Consider the following 17,956-nt stretch of genomic DNA (forward strand, 5'->3'; position numbering starts at 1 on the left):
GACTACAGTAAGCCAGCTGGTCTAGGGGTGGTAGTCTGTCAGACTACAGTAAGCCAGCTGGTCTAGGGGTGGTAGTCTGTCAGACTACAGTAAGCCAGCTGGTCTAGGGTGGTAGTCTGTCAGACTACAGTAAGCCAGCTGGTCTAGGAGTGGTAGTCTGTCAGACTACAGTAAGCCAGCTGGTCTAGGGGTGGTAGTCTGTCAGACTACAGTAAGCCAGCTGGTCTAGGAGTGGTAGTCTGTCAGACTACAGTAGGCCAGCTGGTCTAGGGGTGGTAGTCTGTCAGACTACAGTAAGCCAGCTGGTCTAGGGGTGGTAGTCTGTCAGACTACAGTAAGCCAGCTGGTCTAGGGGTGGTAGTCTGTCAGACTACAGTAAGCCAGCTGGTCTAGGAGTGGTAGTCTGTCAGACTACAGTAGGCCAGCTGGTCTAGGGGTGGTAGTCTGTCAGACTACAGTAAGCCAGCTGGTTTAGGAGTGGTAGTCTGTCAGACTACAGTAGGCCAGCTGGTCTAGGGGTGGTAGTCTGTCAGACTACAGTAGGCCAGCTGGTCTAGGGGTGGTAGTCTGTCAGACTACAGTAAGCCAGCTGGTCTAGGGGTGGTAGTCTGTCAGACTACTCTTTCTCTCTTTCTGTCTATTTAAAATTTAGCTCAGAAAGGAACCACAGTCTTCCAGTATAGTCAGTCAGGGACAGGTCCTGGGTCCCAAATGGCACCCTATTCTCTATGTAGTGCACAATTTGACCAGGGCTCTATGGTCCCTACTTCTGACCAGGGCTCTATGGTCCCTACTTCTGACCAGGGCTCTATGGGGCTCTATCCCTACTTCTGACCAGGGCTCTATGGTCCCTACTTCTGACCAGGGCTCTATGGTCCCTACTTCTGACCAGGGCTCTATGGTCCCTACTTCTGACCAGGGCTCTATGGTCCCTACTTCGATATGGAATAGGGTGCCCTTTGGGATGTAGACAGGGAGTCAGCTGGTCAGCTCCACAGGCAGCATACAGGCAGCTGTCCTGTCCTGTCCTGTCCTGTCCTTCTCACCTCACAATACACGTCTTTGTTGGGTTAGGCTGAGATGAGGGCTTTGTACAAAGGGGCCATAACCTGTTGATTCACTGCTTGATACTGAAAATACTGGTGTGTATCGGAGACGAGGTGCATGTGAATTAGCATCGCCTACTGTATGGGAAGTAAATACAGACAGTAGGGCTCAGATGCGCTGTTCCACTGTATGGGAAGTAAATACAGACAGTAGGGCTCAGATGCGCTGTTCCACTGTATGGGAAGTAAATACAGACAGTAGGGCTCAGATGCGCTGTTCCACTGTATGGGAAGTAAATACAGACAGTAGGGCTCAGATGCGCTGTTCCACTGTATGGGAAGTAAATACAGACAGTAGGGCTCAGATGCGCTGTTCCACTGTATGGGAAGTAAATACAGACAGTAGGGCTCAGATGCGCTGTTCCACTGTATGGGAAGTAAATACAGACAGTAGGGCTCAGATGCGCTGTTCCAGATGCGCTGTTCCACTGTATGGGAAGTAAATACAGACAGTAGGGCTCAGATGCGCTGTTCCACTGTATGGGAAGTAAATACAGACAGTAGGGCTCAGATGCGCTGTTCCACTGTATGGGAAGTAAATACAGACAGTAGGGCTCAGATGCGCTGTTCCACTGTATGGGAAGTAAATACAGACAGTAGGGCTCAGATGCGCTGTTCCACTGTATGGGAAGTAAATACAGACAGTAGGGCTCAGATGCGCTGTTCCACTGTATGGGAAGTAAATACAGACAGTAGGGCTCAGATGCGCTGTTCCACTGTATGGGAAGTAAATACAGACAGTAGGGCTCAGATGCGCTGTTCCACTGTATGGGAAGTAAATACAGACAGTAGGGCTCAGATGCGCTGTTCCACTGTATGGGAAGTAAATACAGACAGTAGGGCTCAGATGCGCTGTTCCACTGTATGGGAAGTAAATACAGACAGTAGGGCTCAGATGCGCTGTTCCATGAGCGACATTTGTTTTGTTTTTGACCATCAGGAGTCTCGGTTCTAACATGTCATTAGAGAAATGTCTTCATTGTCCATCCACTTCCCTTCAGGCTGGTTTGTACAGGCTTTATTTCTCTCATGTTTCTCTGAGACACTCTGTCTCTCTGTCTCTCTCTCACTCTGTCTCTCTGTCTGTCTCTCTGTCTCTCTCTCTCTGTCTCTCTCTCACTGTCTCTCTCTCTCTCTCTCTCACTCTGTCTCTCTCTCACTCTGTCTCTCTCTCACTGTCTCTCTCTCTCTCTCTCTCTCTCTCTGTCTCTCTCTCACTCTGTCTCTCTCACTCTCTCTCTCACTCTGTCTCTCTCTCTGTCTCTGTCTCTCTCTCACTGTCTCTCTCTCTCTCACTCTGTCTCTCTCTCTGTCTCTCTCTCTCTCTGTCTCTCTCTCACTCTGTCTCTCTCTCACTCTCTCTCTCTCACTCTCTCTCTCACTCTGTCTCTCTCTCTGTCTCTCTCTCTGTCTCTCTCTCTGTCTCTCTCTGTCTCTGTCTCTCTCTCACTCTGTCTCTCTGTCTCTCTCTGTCTCTGTCTCTCTCTCTCTGTCTCTCTCTGTCTCTCTCTGTCACTCTGTCTCTGATTGCAATAAGAAGTCCTGTGGTATTTTATTGCATACCAACCCTCTCTTTGTTTTGTTCAGTGATTGTGGGCAAATCAATGCGATACATGATTAATCACAGCCTGAACATGGAACCAAGATACTAGTGTAGATTAACATTCCAGTGTAGAATTCAGTGAAATCCAGTCTGTCAATTCCATTAAATGGTTGTCTGTGGAGGACATTGGACAATAGCTTTTAAACTGTGTGGGAAAGGAATATATCCTATGGTTGAAATGTTTTGGACATTAAATGAACCTCCCTTTTTCTTCTTCTCTGTGTGGTTGTTTCTGAGATGACAAATAATTACATCAGTCATTGACAGGATGATTTTAATCTTAACCTCTCTCCTCTCTCTCTCTTCCTTTACCCTCTCTCTCCATTCCTTTCCCTTCTCTCTCCTCTCTCTCTCTGTTCCTTTCCCTCTCCCTCCCTTCTCTCTCCTCTCTCTCCTTCTCTCTCCTCTCTCTCCCTTCTCTCTCTCTCTCTCTCTCTCCGTTCCTTTCCCTCTCTCTCCTCTCTCTCTCCTCTCTCTCTCTCCTTCTCTCTCCTCTCTCTCTCCTCTCTCTCTCCGTTCCTTTCCCTCTCTCTCCTTCTCTCTCCTCTCTTTCTCCCTTCCTTTCCCTCTCTCTCCCTTCTCTCTCCTCTCTCTCTCCTTTCTCTCTCCTCTCTCTCTCCTCTCTCTCTCCGTTCCTTTCCCTCTCTCTCCTCTCTCTCTCCCTTCTCTCTCCTCTCTCTCTCCGTTCCTTTCCCTCTCTCTCCTCTCTCTCTCTCTCTCTCTCTCCCTTCTCTCTCCTCTCTCTCTCCCTTCCTTCCCCCTCTCTCTCCCTTCCTTCCCCTCTCTCTCTCCCTTCCTTTCCCTTTCTCCCTTCTCTCTCCTCTCTCTCTCTCTCTCTCTCTCTCTCCTCTCTCTCTCCGTTCCTTTCCCTCTCTCTCCTCTCTCTCTCCCTTCTCTCTCCTCTCTCTCTCCGTTCCTTTCCCTCTCTCTCCTCTCTCTCTCCTCTCTCTCTCCCTTCTCTCTCCTCTCTCTCTCCCTTCTCTCTCCTCTCTCTCTCCGTTCCTTTCCCTTCTCTCTCCTATCTCTCTCTCCGTTCCTTTCCCTCCTCTCTCCGCTCTCTCTCTCCCTTCCATCCTCTCCTCTCCCATCCTCTCCTCTCTCCCTTCCTCTCCTCTCTGTCTCCACAGCGGTGGCGTATGGTAGCTGGGTCTGACATGATGCCCGGTCAGATCCCTGACCCTTCCCTGACGGCCGGCTCCTTGCCCAGCCTGGGCCTACTGGCCGGCATATCTGCCACCACGCTCACCGACCAGCTCAAACTGGCACAGGACTTCAGGAACCTGGGTGCCATGTTGTCACCGCTGCATATCCTGGGACGGCTGGGCAAGAGGCCGCTCACTGCTATCAAGGGAGAGGTGAGGAGGAGGAGGTGGAGGAAGAGAAGGATGAAGAGGAGGAACGGTGGTGGATGTTGATATTTTCGAGGGATGCCATGTTTTTTATATTTTTTATGATCGACTGATGTTTAGATGTTGTCAGCCTGTCTAACGTTTAGCTCCACCCAGTGGCCAATTTCAGAAGTAGTTTAGATGTTACACAACTTAAAGGTCCAATGCAGCCATTTTTATCTTAATATCAAATCCTTTCTGGGGAGCAATTAAGTACCTTACTGTGATTGTTTTCAATTAAAATGGTAAAACAAAAGAAACAGAACTTGCTTCTTAGCAAAGAGCCATTTCTCAAGCAAGAATTTGCAAGGACTGTCTGGGAGTGGTCTGAGTGGGGAGGTGAAAACTGAAAACTAGCTGTTATTGGAAGAGAGGTTTGGAACTCCCTTTCTTATTGGTCTATTAACTAATTTACCACATGGTGATGTCACAATGGAAAGGCCAAAACTCCATCTCACCAAAACAGGCTCAAATTTCAGGCAGTCTTTTCAAACTGCTCTTACACTAAAAGGGCATTTTACACAATTTCACAATATTATTCCAACCTCATAGTGTGGAAATATATAAATAGACAGTGGGGCAAAAAAGTATTTAGTCAGCCACCAATTGTGCAAGTTCTCCCACTTAAAAAGATGAGAGAGGCCTGTAATTTTCATCATAGGTACACTTCAACTATGACAGACAAAATGAGAAAAGAAATCCAGAAAATCACATTGCAGGATTTTTAATGAATTTATTAGCAAATTATGGTGGAAGATAAGTATTTGGTCACCTACAAACAAGCAAGATTTCTGGCTCTCACAGACCTGTAACGTCTTCTTTAAGAGGCTCCTCTGTCCTCCACTCGTTACCTGTATTAATGGCACCTGTTTGAACTTGTTATCAGTATAAAAGACACCTGTCCACAACCTCAAACAGTCACACTCCAAACTCCACTATGGCCAAGACCAAAGAGCTGTCAAAGGACACCAGAAACAAAATTATAGACCTGCACCAGGCTGGGAAGACTGAATCTGCAATAGGCAAGCAGCTTGGTATGAAGAAATCAACTGTGGGAGCAATTATTAGGAAATGGAAGACATACAAGACCACTGATAATATCCCTCGATCTGGGGCTTCACGCAAGATCTCACCCCGTGGGGTCAAAATGATCACAAGAACGGTGAGCAAAAATCCCAGAACCACACGGGGGGACCTAGTGATTGACTTGCAGAGAGCTGGGACCAAAGTAACAAAGCCTACCATCAGTAACACACTACGCCGCCAGGGACTCAAATCCTAGTGCCAGACGTGTCCCCCTGCTTAAGCCAGTACATGTCCAGGCCCGTCTGAAGTTTGCTAGAGAGCATTTAGATGATCCAGAAGAAGATTGGGAGAATGTCATATGGTCAGATGAAACCAAAATATAACTTTTTGGTAAAAACTCAACTCGTCGTGTTTGGAGGACAAAGAATGCTGAGTTGCATCAAAAGAACACCATACCTACTGTGAAGCATGGGGGTGGAAACATCATGCTGTTTTTCTGCAAAGGGACCAGGACGACTGATCCGTGTAAAGGAAAGAATGAATGGGGCCATGTATCGTGAGATTTTGAGTGAAAACCTCCTTCCATCAGCAAGGGCATTGAAGATGAAACGTGACTGGGTCTTTCAGCAGGACAATGATCCCAAACACACCGCCCGGGCAACGAAGGAGTGGCTTCGTAAATAGCATTTCAAGGTCCTGGAGTGGCCTAGCCAGTCTCCAGATCTCAACCCCATAGAAAATCTTTGGAGGGAGTTGAAAGTCTGTGTTGCCCAGAACAGCCCCAAAACATCACTGCTCTAGAGGAGATCTGCATGGAGGAATGGGCCAAAATACCAGCAACAGTGTGGGAAAACCTTGTGAAGACTTAAAGAAAACGTTAGACCTCTGTCATTGCCAACAAAGGGTATATAACAAAGTATTGAGAAACTTTTGTTATTGACCAAATACTTATTTTCCACCATAATTTGCAAATAAATTCATAAAAAATCCTACAATGTGATTTTCTGGATTTTTTTCCCTCATTTTGTCTGTCATAGTTGAAGTCATAGTGGTACCTATGATGAAAATTACAGGCCTCTCTCATCTTTTGAAGTGGGAGAACTTGCACAATTGGTGGCTGACTAAATACTTTTTTGCTCCACTGTATATAAAACACGGGAAATCCTGTTTTTGACTCTACTGGGCCTTTAATCATTTCAATCTGGGTTCTCTGAAACTATTCACTTTTGCCTCCAAGATGGCAAGCACAAGTATGAAGCTGAGACGTTGTTACTTGAAATTCACAATAAAACAAACTAGGAGTGAAATACCACTGCATCAGGAGTATAAAATGCAGGAAAGATAGAACCCAAGGTTGGAATAACTATATTTAATAATATGCAGGCCTTGAATAAGGTCACCATTAGCTAATCACAATACTTCCTTCTCCCTGCAGATGGACGAGGACGATGAGAGGAGGAGACGGAGGAGAGATAAGAACAAAGTGGCAGCAGCACGATGTCGGAACAAGAAGAAGGAGAGAACAGACTTCCTCCAAAGGGTTAGTCTCTTTGCTATTTCAAAATGGCGGCAGAGTTCTTTATGTGTACTCTGGTGTTCTTTATGTGTACTCTGGGGTTCTTTATTTATACTCTGGTGTTCTTTATGTGTACTCTGGTGTTCTTTATGTGTACTCTGGGGTTCTTTATGTGTACTCTGGTGTTCTTTATGTATACTCTGGTGTTCTTTATGTATACTCTGCTGTTCTTTATGTGTACTCTGGTGTTCTTTATGTGTACTCTGGTGTTCTTTATGTGTACTATATACTCTGGTGTTCTTTATGTGTACTCTGGGGTTCTTTATTTATACTCTGGTGTTCTTTATGTGTACTCTGGTGTTCTTTATGTGTACTCTGGGGTTCTTTATGTGTACTCTGGTGTTCTTTATGTATACTCTGGTGTTCTTTATGTATACTCTGCTGTTCTTTATGTGTACTATATACTCTGGTGTTCTTTATGTGTACTATATACTCTGGTGTTCTTTATGTATACTCTGCTGTTCTTTATGTGTACTCTGTTGTTCTTTATGTATACTCTGGTGTTCTTTATGTGTACTATATACTCTGGTGTTCTTTATGTGTACTATATACTCTGGTGTTCTTTATGTGTACTATATACTCTGTTGTTCTTTATGTATACTCTGGTGTTCTTTATGTATTCTCTGGTGTTCTTTATGTGTACTATATACTCTGGTGTTCTTTATGTGTACTATATACTCTGTTGTTCTTTATGTATACTCTGGTGTTCTTTATGTGTACTCTGGTGTTCTTTATGTATACTCTGGTGTTATTTATGTGTACTCTGTTGTTCTTTATGTATACTCTGTTGTTCTTTATGTGTACTCTGGTGTTCTTTATGTGTACTATATACTCTGGTGTTCTTTATGTGTACTATATACTCTGGTGTTCTTTATGTATACTCTGGTGTTCTTTATGTATACTCTGGTGTTCTTTATGTATACTCTGGTGTTCTTTATGTATACTCTGGTGTTCTTTATGTATACTATATACTCTGGTGTTCTTTATGTATGTTGTTCTTTATGTATACTCTGGTGTTCTTTATGTATTCTCTGGTGTTCTTTATGTGTACTATATACTCTGGTGTTCTTTATGTGTACTATATACTCTGTTGTTCTTTATGTATACTCTGGTGTTCTTTATGTGTACTCTGGTGTTCTTTATGTATACTCTGGTGTTATTTATGTGTACTCTGTTGTTCTTTATGTATACTCTGTTGTTCTTTATGTATACTCTGGTGTTCTTTATGTATACTCTGGTGTTCTTTATGTATACTCTGGTGTTCTTTATGTATACTATTTACTCTGTTGTTCTTTATGTATACTCTAGTGTTCTTTATGTTACTATATACTTGTTGTTCTTTATGTATACTCTGGTGTTCTTTATGTATACTCTGGTGTTCTTTATGTATACTCTAGTGTTCTTTATGTGTACTATATACTCTGTTGTTCTTTATGTATACTCTGGTGTTCTTTATGTATACTCTGGTGTTCTTTATGTATACTTGGTGTTCTTTATGTATACTCTGGGGTTCTTTATGTGTACTCTGGTGTTCTTTATGTGTACTATATACTCTGTTGTTCTTTATGTATACTCTGGTGTTCTTTATGTATACTCTGGTGTTCTTTATGTATACTCTGTTGTTCTTTATGTATACTCTGGTGTTCTTTATGTATTCTCTGGTGTTCTTTATGTGTACTATATACTCTGGTGTTCTTTATGTGTACTATATACTCTGTTGTTCTTTATGTATACTCTGGTGTTCTTTATGTGTACTCTGGTGTTCTTTATGTATACTCTGGTGTTATTTATGTGTACTCTGTTGTTCTTTATGTATACTCTGTTGTTCTTTATGTATACTCTGGTGTTCTTTATGTATACTCTGGTGTTCTTTATGTATACTCTGGTGTTCTTTATGTATACTCTGGTGTTCTTTATGTATACTATTTACTCTGTTGTTCTTTATGTATACTCTAGTGTTCTTTATGTGTACTATATACTCTGTTGTTCTTTATGTATACTCTGCTGTTCTTTATGTGTACTATATACTCTGGTGTTCTTTATGTGTACTATATACTCTGGTGTTCTTTATGTTCTTGCTATGTGTACTATGTATACTCTGGTGTTCTTTATGTGTACTATATACTCTGGTGTTCTTTATGTGTACTATATACTCTGGTGTTCTTTATGTGTACTATATACTCTGTTGTTCTTTATGTATACTCTGGTGTTCTTTATGTATTCTCTGGTGTTCTTTATGTGTACTATATACTCTGGTGTTCTTTATGTGTACTATATACTCTGTTGTTCTTTATGTATACTCTGGTGTTCTTTATGTGTACTCTGGTGTTCTTTATGTATACTCTGGTGTTATTTATGTGTACTCTGTTGTTCTTTATGTATACTCTGGTGTTATTTATGTGTACTCTGTTGTTCTTTATGTATACTCTGTTGTTCTTTATGTATACTCTGGTGTTCTTTATGTATACTCTGGTGTTCTTTATGTATACTATTTACTCTGTTGTTCTTTATGTATACTCTAGTGTTCTTTATGTGTACTATATACTCTGTTGTTCTTTATGTATACTCTGGTGTTCTTTATGTATACTCTGGTGTTCTTTATGTATACTCTGGTGTTCTTTATGTGTACTATATACTCTGTTGTTCTTTATGTATACTCTGGTGTTCTTTATGTATACTCTAGTGTTCTTTATGTGTACTATATACTCTGTTGTTCTTTATGTATACTCTGGTGTTCTTTATGTGTACTATATACTCTGGTGTTCTTTATGTATACTCTGGTGTTCTTTATGTGTACTATATACTCTGTTGTTCTTTATGTGTACTATATACTCTGTTGTTCTTTATGTATACTCTGGTGTTCTTTATGTATACTCTGGTGTTCTTTATGTGTACTATATACTCTGTTGTTCTTTATGTGTACTATATACTCTGTTGTTCTTTATGTATACTCTGGTGTTCTTTATATATACTCTGGTGTTCTTTATATATACTATTTACTCTGGTGTTCTTTATGTATACTCTGGTGTTCTTTGCAAATTGGCTGTAGAATCTAGAATAGATTGTATGGTTACTTCTAAATCATTTGTGAAGAATCTACGTCGTGTTTATAAAGACGTGATGAGTGCTCTCTGTCATAGTCAAGGTTTGTTGAAGGTTACTTTCTAAATGTAATCCATTACAGTTACTAGTTACCTGTCAAATTATAAATCGGTAACATAACTTTTGGATTACCCAAAGTAATCTGATTACTTTCAGATACTTTAAAAGGACTTTCAAGAAGCATTAGAAGAAGACACAAAATGTATATTACCAATTGAACAACATTTATTGCAGGATAAATCAATGCTGTCGTGTACATAGCTGGCCATATATATATATATATATGTAACATTTGACTTTATGGGTTATGTAGACTTATTCTAACCCATCGCTTTCTACTACAGATAATAATATGATTAGGCTATATCTTTACATTTAAAAAACAAAGTCTGTCAGATTTCTAGTCATTCTAATTAATTTAATATTCCTTCGATCTTCAAGAATAGGACTTGGAAATATGGAAATATAGATTTAGCTTGAGCATAATTAGCCAACTATGTTGTTTATGATTGCGTTGTCATGGAGGACTGATTGGGCTCATTGCGTCCAGTTGAAAAATGAACTCTGGTCTTGGAATGGCATATTGTGAGCACTACTGAAAAATTATATTTGCATGTTGCATTTTCTATAAGTCTATTGTTTACTTGTTTTGTTGGTGACACTTTAAATATCTTGATCATTTGCATCTGTTTATGTCTGTCAAAAGTGTGCATGTGTCTGTTAGGTGTATGGATTTTCAATAAAAGTCCCACTCGTGGTCTTTTCAAATGAAACTTGTTTTTAACAGTATGGAGCCCAAATAGCACAGAGGAGTTTAGAAGGGAGGAACTCCCTCAAACTGTTATTCTATAGGCTGGGATCCACACTATGCAGCTGTTATTCTATAGGCTGGGATCCACACTATGCAGCTGTTATTCTATAGGCTGGGATCCTCACTATGCAGCTGTTGTTCCATAGGCTGGGATCCACATAATGCAGCTGTTATTCTATAGGCTGGGAGCTGTTATTCTATAGGCTGGGATCCTCACTATGCAGCTGTTGTTCCATAGGCTGGGATCCACATAATGCAGCTGTTATTCTATAGGCTGGGAGCCACACTATGCAGCTGTTATTCTATAGGCTGGGATCCACACTATACAGCTGTTATTCTATAGGCTGGGATCCACATAATGCAGCTGTTATTCCATAGGCTGGGATCCACACTATACAGCTGTTATTCTATAGGCTGGGATCCACACTATACAGCTGTTATTCTATAGGCTGGGATCCACATAATGCAGCTGTTATTCTATAGGCTGGGATCCACATAATGCAGCTGTTATGCAGCTGTTATTCTGGGATCCAGGCTGGGGGATCCACACTATGCAGCTGTTATTCTGGGATAGGCTGGGCTGGGATCCACACTATGCAGCTGTTACAGGCTGGGATCCACACTATGCAGCGGTTACTCTATAGGCTGGGATCCACACTATGCAGCTGTTATTCTGGGATCCACACTATGCAGCTGTTACTCTATAGGCTGGGATCCACACTATGCAGCTGTTATTCTATAGGCTGGGATCCACACTATTATTCAGGCTGGGATCCACACTATGCAGCTGTTACTCTATAGGCTGGGATTATGCAGCTGTTATTCTATAGGCTGGGATCCTCACTATATGCCAGCTGTTATTCTATAGGCTGGGATCCACACTATGCAGCTGTTATTCTATAGGCTGGGATCCACACTATACAGCTGTTATTCTATAGGCTGGGATCCACATAATGCAGCTGTTATTCCATAGGCTGGGATCCACACTATACAGCTGTTATTCTATAGGCTGGGATCCACACTATACAGCTGTTATTCTAGCTAATGCATGTCTATAGGCTGGGATCCACATAATGCAGCTGTTATTCCATAGGCTGGGATCCACACTATGCAGCTGTTACTCTATAGGCTGGGATCCACACTATGCAGCGTACTCTATAGGCTGGGATCCACACTATGCAGCTGTTACTTCTGGGATCCACACTATGCAGCTGTTACTCTATAGGCTGGGATCCACACTATGCAGCTGTTACTCTATAGGCTGGGATCCACACTATGCAGCTGTTATTCTATAGGCTGGGATCCACATAATGCAGCTGTTATTCTATAGGCTGGGATCCACATAATGCAGCTGTTATTCCATAGGCTGGGATCCACACTATACAGCTGTTACTCTATAGGCTGGGATCCACACTATGCAGCTGTTACTCTATAGGCTGGGATCCACACTATGCAGCTGTTGCAAGAGCCCCTTTTTCACTGGCTGTCCACTGGTCGCAAAACCAATGAGTGATCGGCAGCTTAAACTTCTTCAATTCCACCATTACTGGGTTAAAATATACATACACTTTTGTGAACAGCCATCCACAACCCGTGAGGCACAAAACGATAAAATGACAGAGTAGCAGTGTGATTCACATCAATATAGATATCAACACTAATAGATAAATGACAAACATCGCAAACATCCCTTTTTTTCTGAATTTAAAAGTAATCTCGTTTCGTTTTTCAAAAGTATATTTCTAATGCTGTTAAAGTAATGGATGACAGTTTTAATGCTGGTAAAGTAACATTTTACAAAGTTCATAAAAAAAAATATCTGTTACATGTAACCCATTACACCCCAGTCCTGCTTATGGTTTGTTTACAATGGGACCTCGGGTCATTATTATTGTAAAAGAGAAAAGGTTCTCGATGTGTTACCTGGTTAAATAAAGGCTAAATCAATGACCTAACAGTATACCCCCCTCCCCTCTCTGTCCTCCCTGTAGGAGTCGGAGCGTCTGGAGGTGGTGAACTCCGACCTAAAGGCCCAAATCGAAGAGCTGAGGATGGAGAGACAGCAGCTAATGGTGATGCTCAACCTCCACCGCCCCACCTGCATCGTCCGCACCGACAGCGTCAAGACCCCTGAGAGCGAGGCCAACCCCCTGCTCGAACTCCTGGCCGCCGAAAAGCTGGAGGCCTCTAAGTGAAACCACGGAGGAAAAGTGAAACAGAAGGGCGGGGACGAAGGAAGGAATCCGACCGGAAGAAAAGCAACTGTCATCAAAGATGACGAAAGATTTTTAAAAATCAGCTGATGCTTTTGTTGTTGAAGCACTTAATGTACTGTGTGTTGAGCGCCAAGCTGGAGACTCGAGTCTGCCTTCGCCCAAAAGACCCCGGGGTTGTTAGGGTTCCGTTGCCTCGGTAACACCTCGGTAACGTTACCCGATTGGGTTCCGAGGGAAGAGGGAGGAGCCTAAATGCCCAACCCAGTTATCTCTGCGTCATAATAAGTCTTTTTGTTTTTGAAACCAAGTCAGTGCCACACCGTTTACTTACTGCAACCAACCACCATTACAATAAGGGACAGATGGAAGAAGATATATTGTGATATATTTATATATCAGATGGAAGAAGATATATTGTGATATATTTATATATCAGATGGAAGAAGATATATTGTGATATATTTATATATCAGATGGAAGAAGATATATTGTGATATATTTATATATCAGATGGAAGAAGATATATTTTGATATATTTATAGATAGTGGAAACTATCGTTTCGGGAAGGGGAAACACTAAGATCAATCACTATGGTGCTCTGTTACCGGCACTTACCGACTCTGAGACAAACAAAGGTTGTTGTTGTTGTGATATTCTAAACATGTATAACTGTAGAGGCACACAGGTGTAGCCAGCTAGTATACTGTATACCATTTTGAAATACACAGGTGTATCCAGCCAGTATACTGTATACCACGTTGAAATACACAGGTGTATCCAGCCAGTATACTGTATACCACGTTGAAATACACAGGTGTATCCAGCCAGTATACCATGTTGAAATACACAGGTGTATCCAGCCAGTATACTGTATACCATGTTGAAATACACAGGTGTATCCAGCCAGTATACTGTATACCATGTTGAAATACACAGGTGTATCCAGCCAGTATACTGTATACCATGTTGAAATACACAGGTGTATCCAGCCAGTATACTGTATACCATGTTGAAATACACAGGTGTATCCAGCCAGTATACTGTATACCATGTTGAAATACACAGGTGTATCCAGCCAGTATACTGTATACCATGTTGAAATACACAGGTGTATCCAGCCAGTATACTGTATACATGTTGAAATACACAGGTGTATCCAGCCAGTATACCATGTTGAAATACACAGGTGTAGCCAGCCAGTATACTGTATGTTGAAATACACAGGTGTATCCAGCCAGTATACCACGTTGAAATACACAGGTGTAGCCAGCCAGTATACTGTATACCATGAAATACACAGGTGTGCCCAGCCAGTGTACCACGTTGAAATACACAGGTGTAGCCAGCCAGTGTACCACGTTGAAATACACAGGTGTAGCCAGCCAGTGTACTGTATACCATGTTAAAATACACAGGTGTAGCCAGCCAGTATACCATGTTGAAATACACAGGTGTATCCAGCCAGTATACCACGTTGAAATACACAGGTGTATCCAGCCAGTATACTGTATACCATGTTGAAATACACAGGTGTAGCCAGCTAGTATACCATGTTGAAATAAACAGATGTATCAGCCAGTTGAAATACACAGGTGTAGCCAGCCAGTATACTGTATACCACGTTGAAATACACAGGTGTATCCAGCCAGTATACTGTATACCATGTTGAAATACACAGGTGTATCCAGCCAGTATACCATGTTGAAATACACAGGTGTAGCCAACCAGTATACCATGTTGAAATACACAGGTGTAGCCAGCTAGTATACCAGTTGAAATACCAGTGTATAGCCAGTATACTGTATACCATGTTGAAATACACAGGTGTAGCCAGCCAGTATACCATGTTGAAATACACAGATGTATCCAGCCAGTATACCACGTTGAAATACACAGGTGTATCCAGCCAGTATACTGTATACCATGTTGAAATACACAGGTGTAGCCAGCTAGTATACCATGTTGAAATACACAGATGTACCAGCCAGTATGAAATACACAGGTGTAGCCAGCCAGTATACTGTATACCACGTTGAAATACACAGGTGTATCCAGTCAGTATACTGTATACCATGTTGAAATACACAGGTGTGGCCAGCCAGTATACCATGTTGAAATACACAGGTGTAGCCAGCCAGTATACCATGTTGAAATACACAGGTGTAGCCAGCCAGTATACTGTATACCATGTTGAAATACACAGGTGTATCCAGCCAGTATACTGTATACCATGTTGAAATACACAGGTGTAGCCAGCTAATACTGTATACACGTTGAAATACACAGGTGTATCCAGCCAGTGTACTGTATACCACATTGAAATACACAGGTGTATCCAGCCAGTATACCATGTTGAAATACACAGGTGTAGCCAGCTAGTATACTGTATACCACGTTGAAATACACAGGTGTATCCAGCCAGTATACTGTATACCATGTTGAAATACACAGGTGTATCCAGCCAGTATACTGTATACCATGTTGAAATACACAGGTGTATCCAGCCAGTATACCATGTTGAAATACACAGGTGTATAGTATACCACGTTGAAATACACAGGTGTATCCAGCCAGTATACTGTATACCACGTTGAAATACACAGGTGTATCCAGCCAGTATACCACGTTGAAATACACAGGTGTATCCAGCCAGTATAGTGTATACCACGTTGAAATACACAGGTGTATCCAGCCAGTGTACTGTATACCACGTTGAAATACACAGGTGTATCCAGCCAGTATACCACGTTGAAATACACAGGTGTAGCCAGCCAGTATACCATGTTGAAATACACAGGTGTAGCCAGCCAGTATACCATGTTGAAATACACAGGTGTATCCAGCCAGTATACTGTATACCACGTTGAAATACACAGGTGTATCCAGCCAGTATACTGTATACTATGTTGAAATACACAGGTGTATCCAGCCAGTATACCACGTTGAAATACACAGGTGTATCCAGCCAGTATACCACGTTGAAATACACAGGTGTATCCAGCCAGTATACCATGTTGAAATACACAGGTGTATCCAGCCAGTATACTGTATACCATGTTGAAATACACAGGTGTATCCAGCCAGTATACCATGTTGGTGTAAGCCAGTATACTGTATACAAATACACAGGTGTATCCAGCCAGTATACTGTATACCATGTTGAAATACACAGGTGTATCCAGCCAGTATACTGTATACATGTTGAAATACACAGGTGTAGCCAGCCACGTTGAAATACACAGGTGTATAGTGTACCACGTTGAAATACACAGGTGTAGCCAGCCAGTGTACTGTATACCATGTTAAAATACACAGGTGTAGCCAGCCAGTATACCATGTTGAAATACACAGGTGTATCCAGCCAGTATACCACGTTGAAATACACAGGTGTATCCAGCCAGTATACTGTATACCACGTTGAAATACACAGGTGTAGCCAGCCCATGTAAATACTGTATAGCCAGTATACCACGTTGAAATACACAGGTGTAGCCAGCCAGTATACTGTACACAGGCGTACCACCAGTTGAAATACACAGGTGTAGCCAGCCAGTATACTGTATACCATGTTGAAATACACAGGTGTATCCAGCCAGTATACTGTATACCACGTTGAAATACACAGGTGTGCCCAGCCAGTGTACCACGTTGAAATACACAGGTGTAGCCAGCCAGTGTACCACGTTGAAATACACAGGTGTATCCAGCCAGTATACCACGTTGAAATACACAGGTGTAGCCAGCCAGTATACTGTATACCACGTTGAAATACACAGGTGTATCCAGCCAGTATACCGTATACTATGTTGAAATACACAGGCGTATCCAGCCAGTATACCATGTTGAAATACACAGGCGTATCCAGCCAGTATACCACGTTGAAATACACAGGTGTATCCAGCCAGTATACCATGTTGAAATACACAGGTGTATCCAGCCAGTATACCATGTTGAAATACACAGGTGTATCCAGCCAGTATACCATGTTGAAATACACAGGTGTATCCAGCCAGTATACCATGTTGAAATACACAGGTGTATCCAGCCAGTATACCATGTTGAAATACACAGGTGTATCCAGCCAGTATACCATGTTGAAATACACAGGTGTATCCAGCCAGTATACTGTATACCACGTTGAAATACACAGTCGTATCCAGCCAGTGTACAGTATACCATGTTGAAATACACAGGTGTAGCCAGCCAGTATACCACGTTGAAATACACAGGCGTATCCAGCCAGTATACTGTATACCATGTTGAAATACACAGGCGTATCCAGCCAGTATACTGTATACCATGTTGAAATACACAGGCGTATCCAGCCAGTATACTGTATACCATGTTGAAATACACAGGTGTATCCAGCCAGTATACTGTATACCACGTTGAAATACACAGGTGTAGTACTATTCTAGGATTTGTTCATTACCAAGTTGGAACATATTTTTATTGCATATTATAATGCTTGTTGTTGTTGTTGTTGTTGTATATCCTCTGCCTTGACGATGGAAGTATCCGGTTGATCCGATTCGAGGTGACGCTGGCGTCATGAAATAAAAGCACATATATATACTTTATGAAATAATGTTTACACTCCTGTTGTTTATTAAAAATAAAATTTAAAAAGGCATTGTTAATTCAAATGTCTGTATTTCAATATACTTATTTTATACCGTTTTATAAGTGACATATATATATATATATTGTGTATGAAAAGCCTTGTAATTGTTGTAATCACTTGATGTGATTTTTGTGCATTTGACATCAGTGTCTCGTTGTATTTTTTTCAATATTAAAAGGACCCAGAGCAGTCAAAAAAAAACAAGTGATACCTGTGTTTTATATATATATTTCCACACTATGAGGTTGGAATAATGTTGTTCCAAACGTCTCTGACAATATCAGCTATTTTTCAGTTTTCCCCTCCCCAACTCAAACCACTCCCACACAGACAGTCCTAGCAAAATGATTGCTTGAGAAACTGCTCTTTGCTAAGAAGCAAAACAATTTTTCTTTCTTTTTGGACCACGGTAAGGTGGTCCAAAAATTGTTACCCAGAAATGTTCACATGCCCCTTGCTTTCATTTCAACACACCAGCTCCTTTCCACACGCCCAGTACTTTC

At 41.7% G+C, this 17,956-nt stretch overlaps 1 protein-coding gene across 20 annotated transcripts in view; it reads left to right on the forward strand.

Annotated features, from left to right (window-relative positions):
* Positions 1–16,962, forward strand: part of LOC112235299 (jun dimerization protein 2) — a 34,506-nt gene extending 17,544 nt beyond the window's left edge. For 2 of the 20 annotated variants that reach the window (XM_042321378.1, XM_042321367.1), the window contains exons 3-13: positions 3,837–4,064; positions 6,559–6,663; positions 12,604–13,722; positions 14,054–14,089; positions 14,422–14,507; positions 14,726–14,768; positions 14,832–14,989; positions 15,159–15,359; positions 15,390–15,899; positions 16,181–16,216; positions 16,369–16,962. In XM_042321378.1, the coding sequence (XP_042177312.1) occupies positions 3,846–4,064; positions 6,559–6,663; positions 12,604–12,807 (528 nt within the window). In that variant the 5' untranslated portion in view covers positions 3,837–3,845 and the 3' untranslated portion in view covers positions 12,808–13,722; positions 14,054–14,089; positions 14,422–14,507; ... (4 more) ...; positions 16,181–16,216; positions 16,369–16,962. Of the gene's footprint in view, positions 1–3,836; positions 4,065–6,558; positions 6,664–12,603; positions 13,723–13,979; positions 14,016–14,053; positions 14,090–14,244; positions 14,396–14,421; positions 14,545–14,725; positions 14,769–14,831; positions 14,990–15,158; positions 15,360–15,389; positions 15,900–15,958; positions 16,002–16,144; positions 16,260–16,368 lie in introns of those variants that run through there. The other 18 variants (XM_042321369.1, XM_042321374.1, XM_042321375.1 and 15 more) reach the window with 18 other exon arrangements.
* The last annotated feature ends 994 nt before the right edge of the window (positions 16,963–17,956 follow it).

Source organism: Oncorhynchus tshawytscha, linkage group LG05 (genome assembly GCF_018296145.1).
Source record: "Oncorhynchus tshawytscha isolate Ot180627B linkage group LG05, Otsh_v2.0, whole genome shotgun sequence".
NCBI lineage: Eukaryota > Metazoa > Chordata > Actinopteri > Salmoniformes > Salmonidae > Oncorhynchus > Oncorhynchus tshawytscha.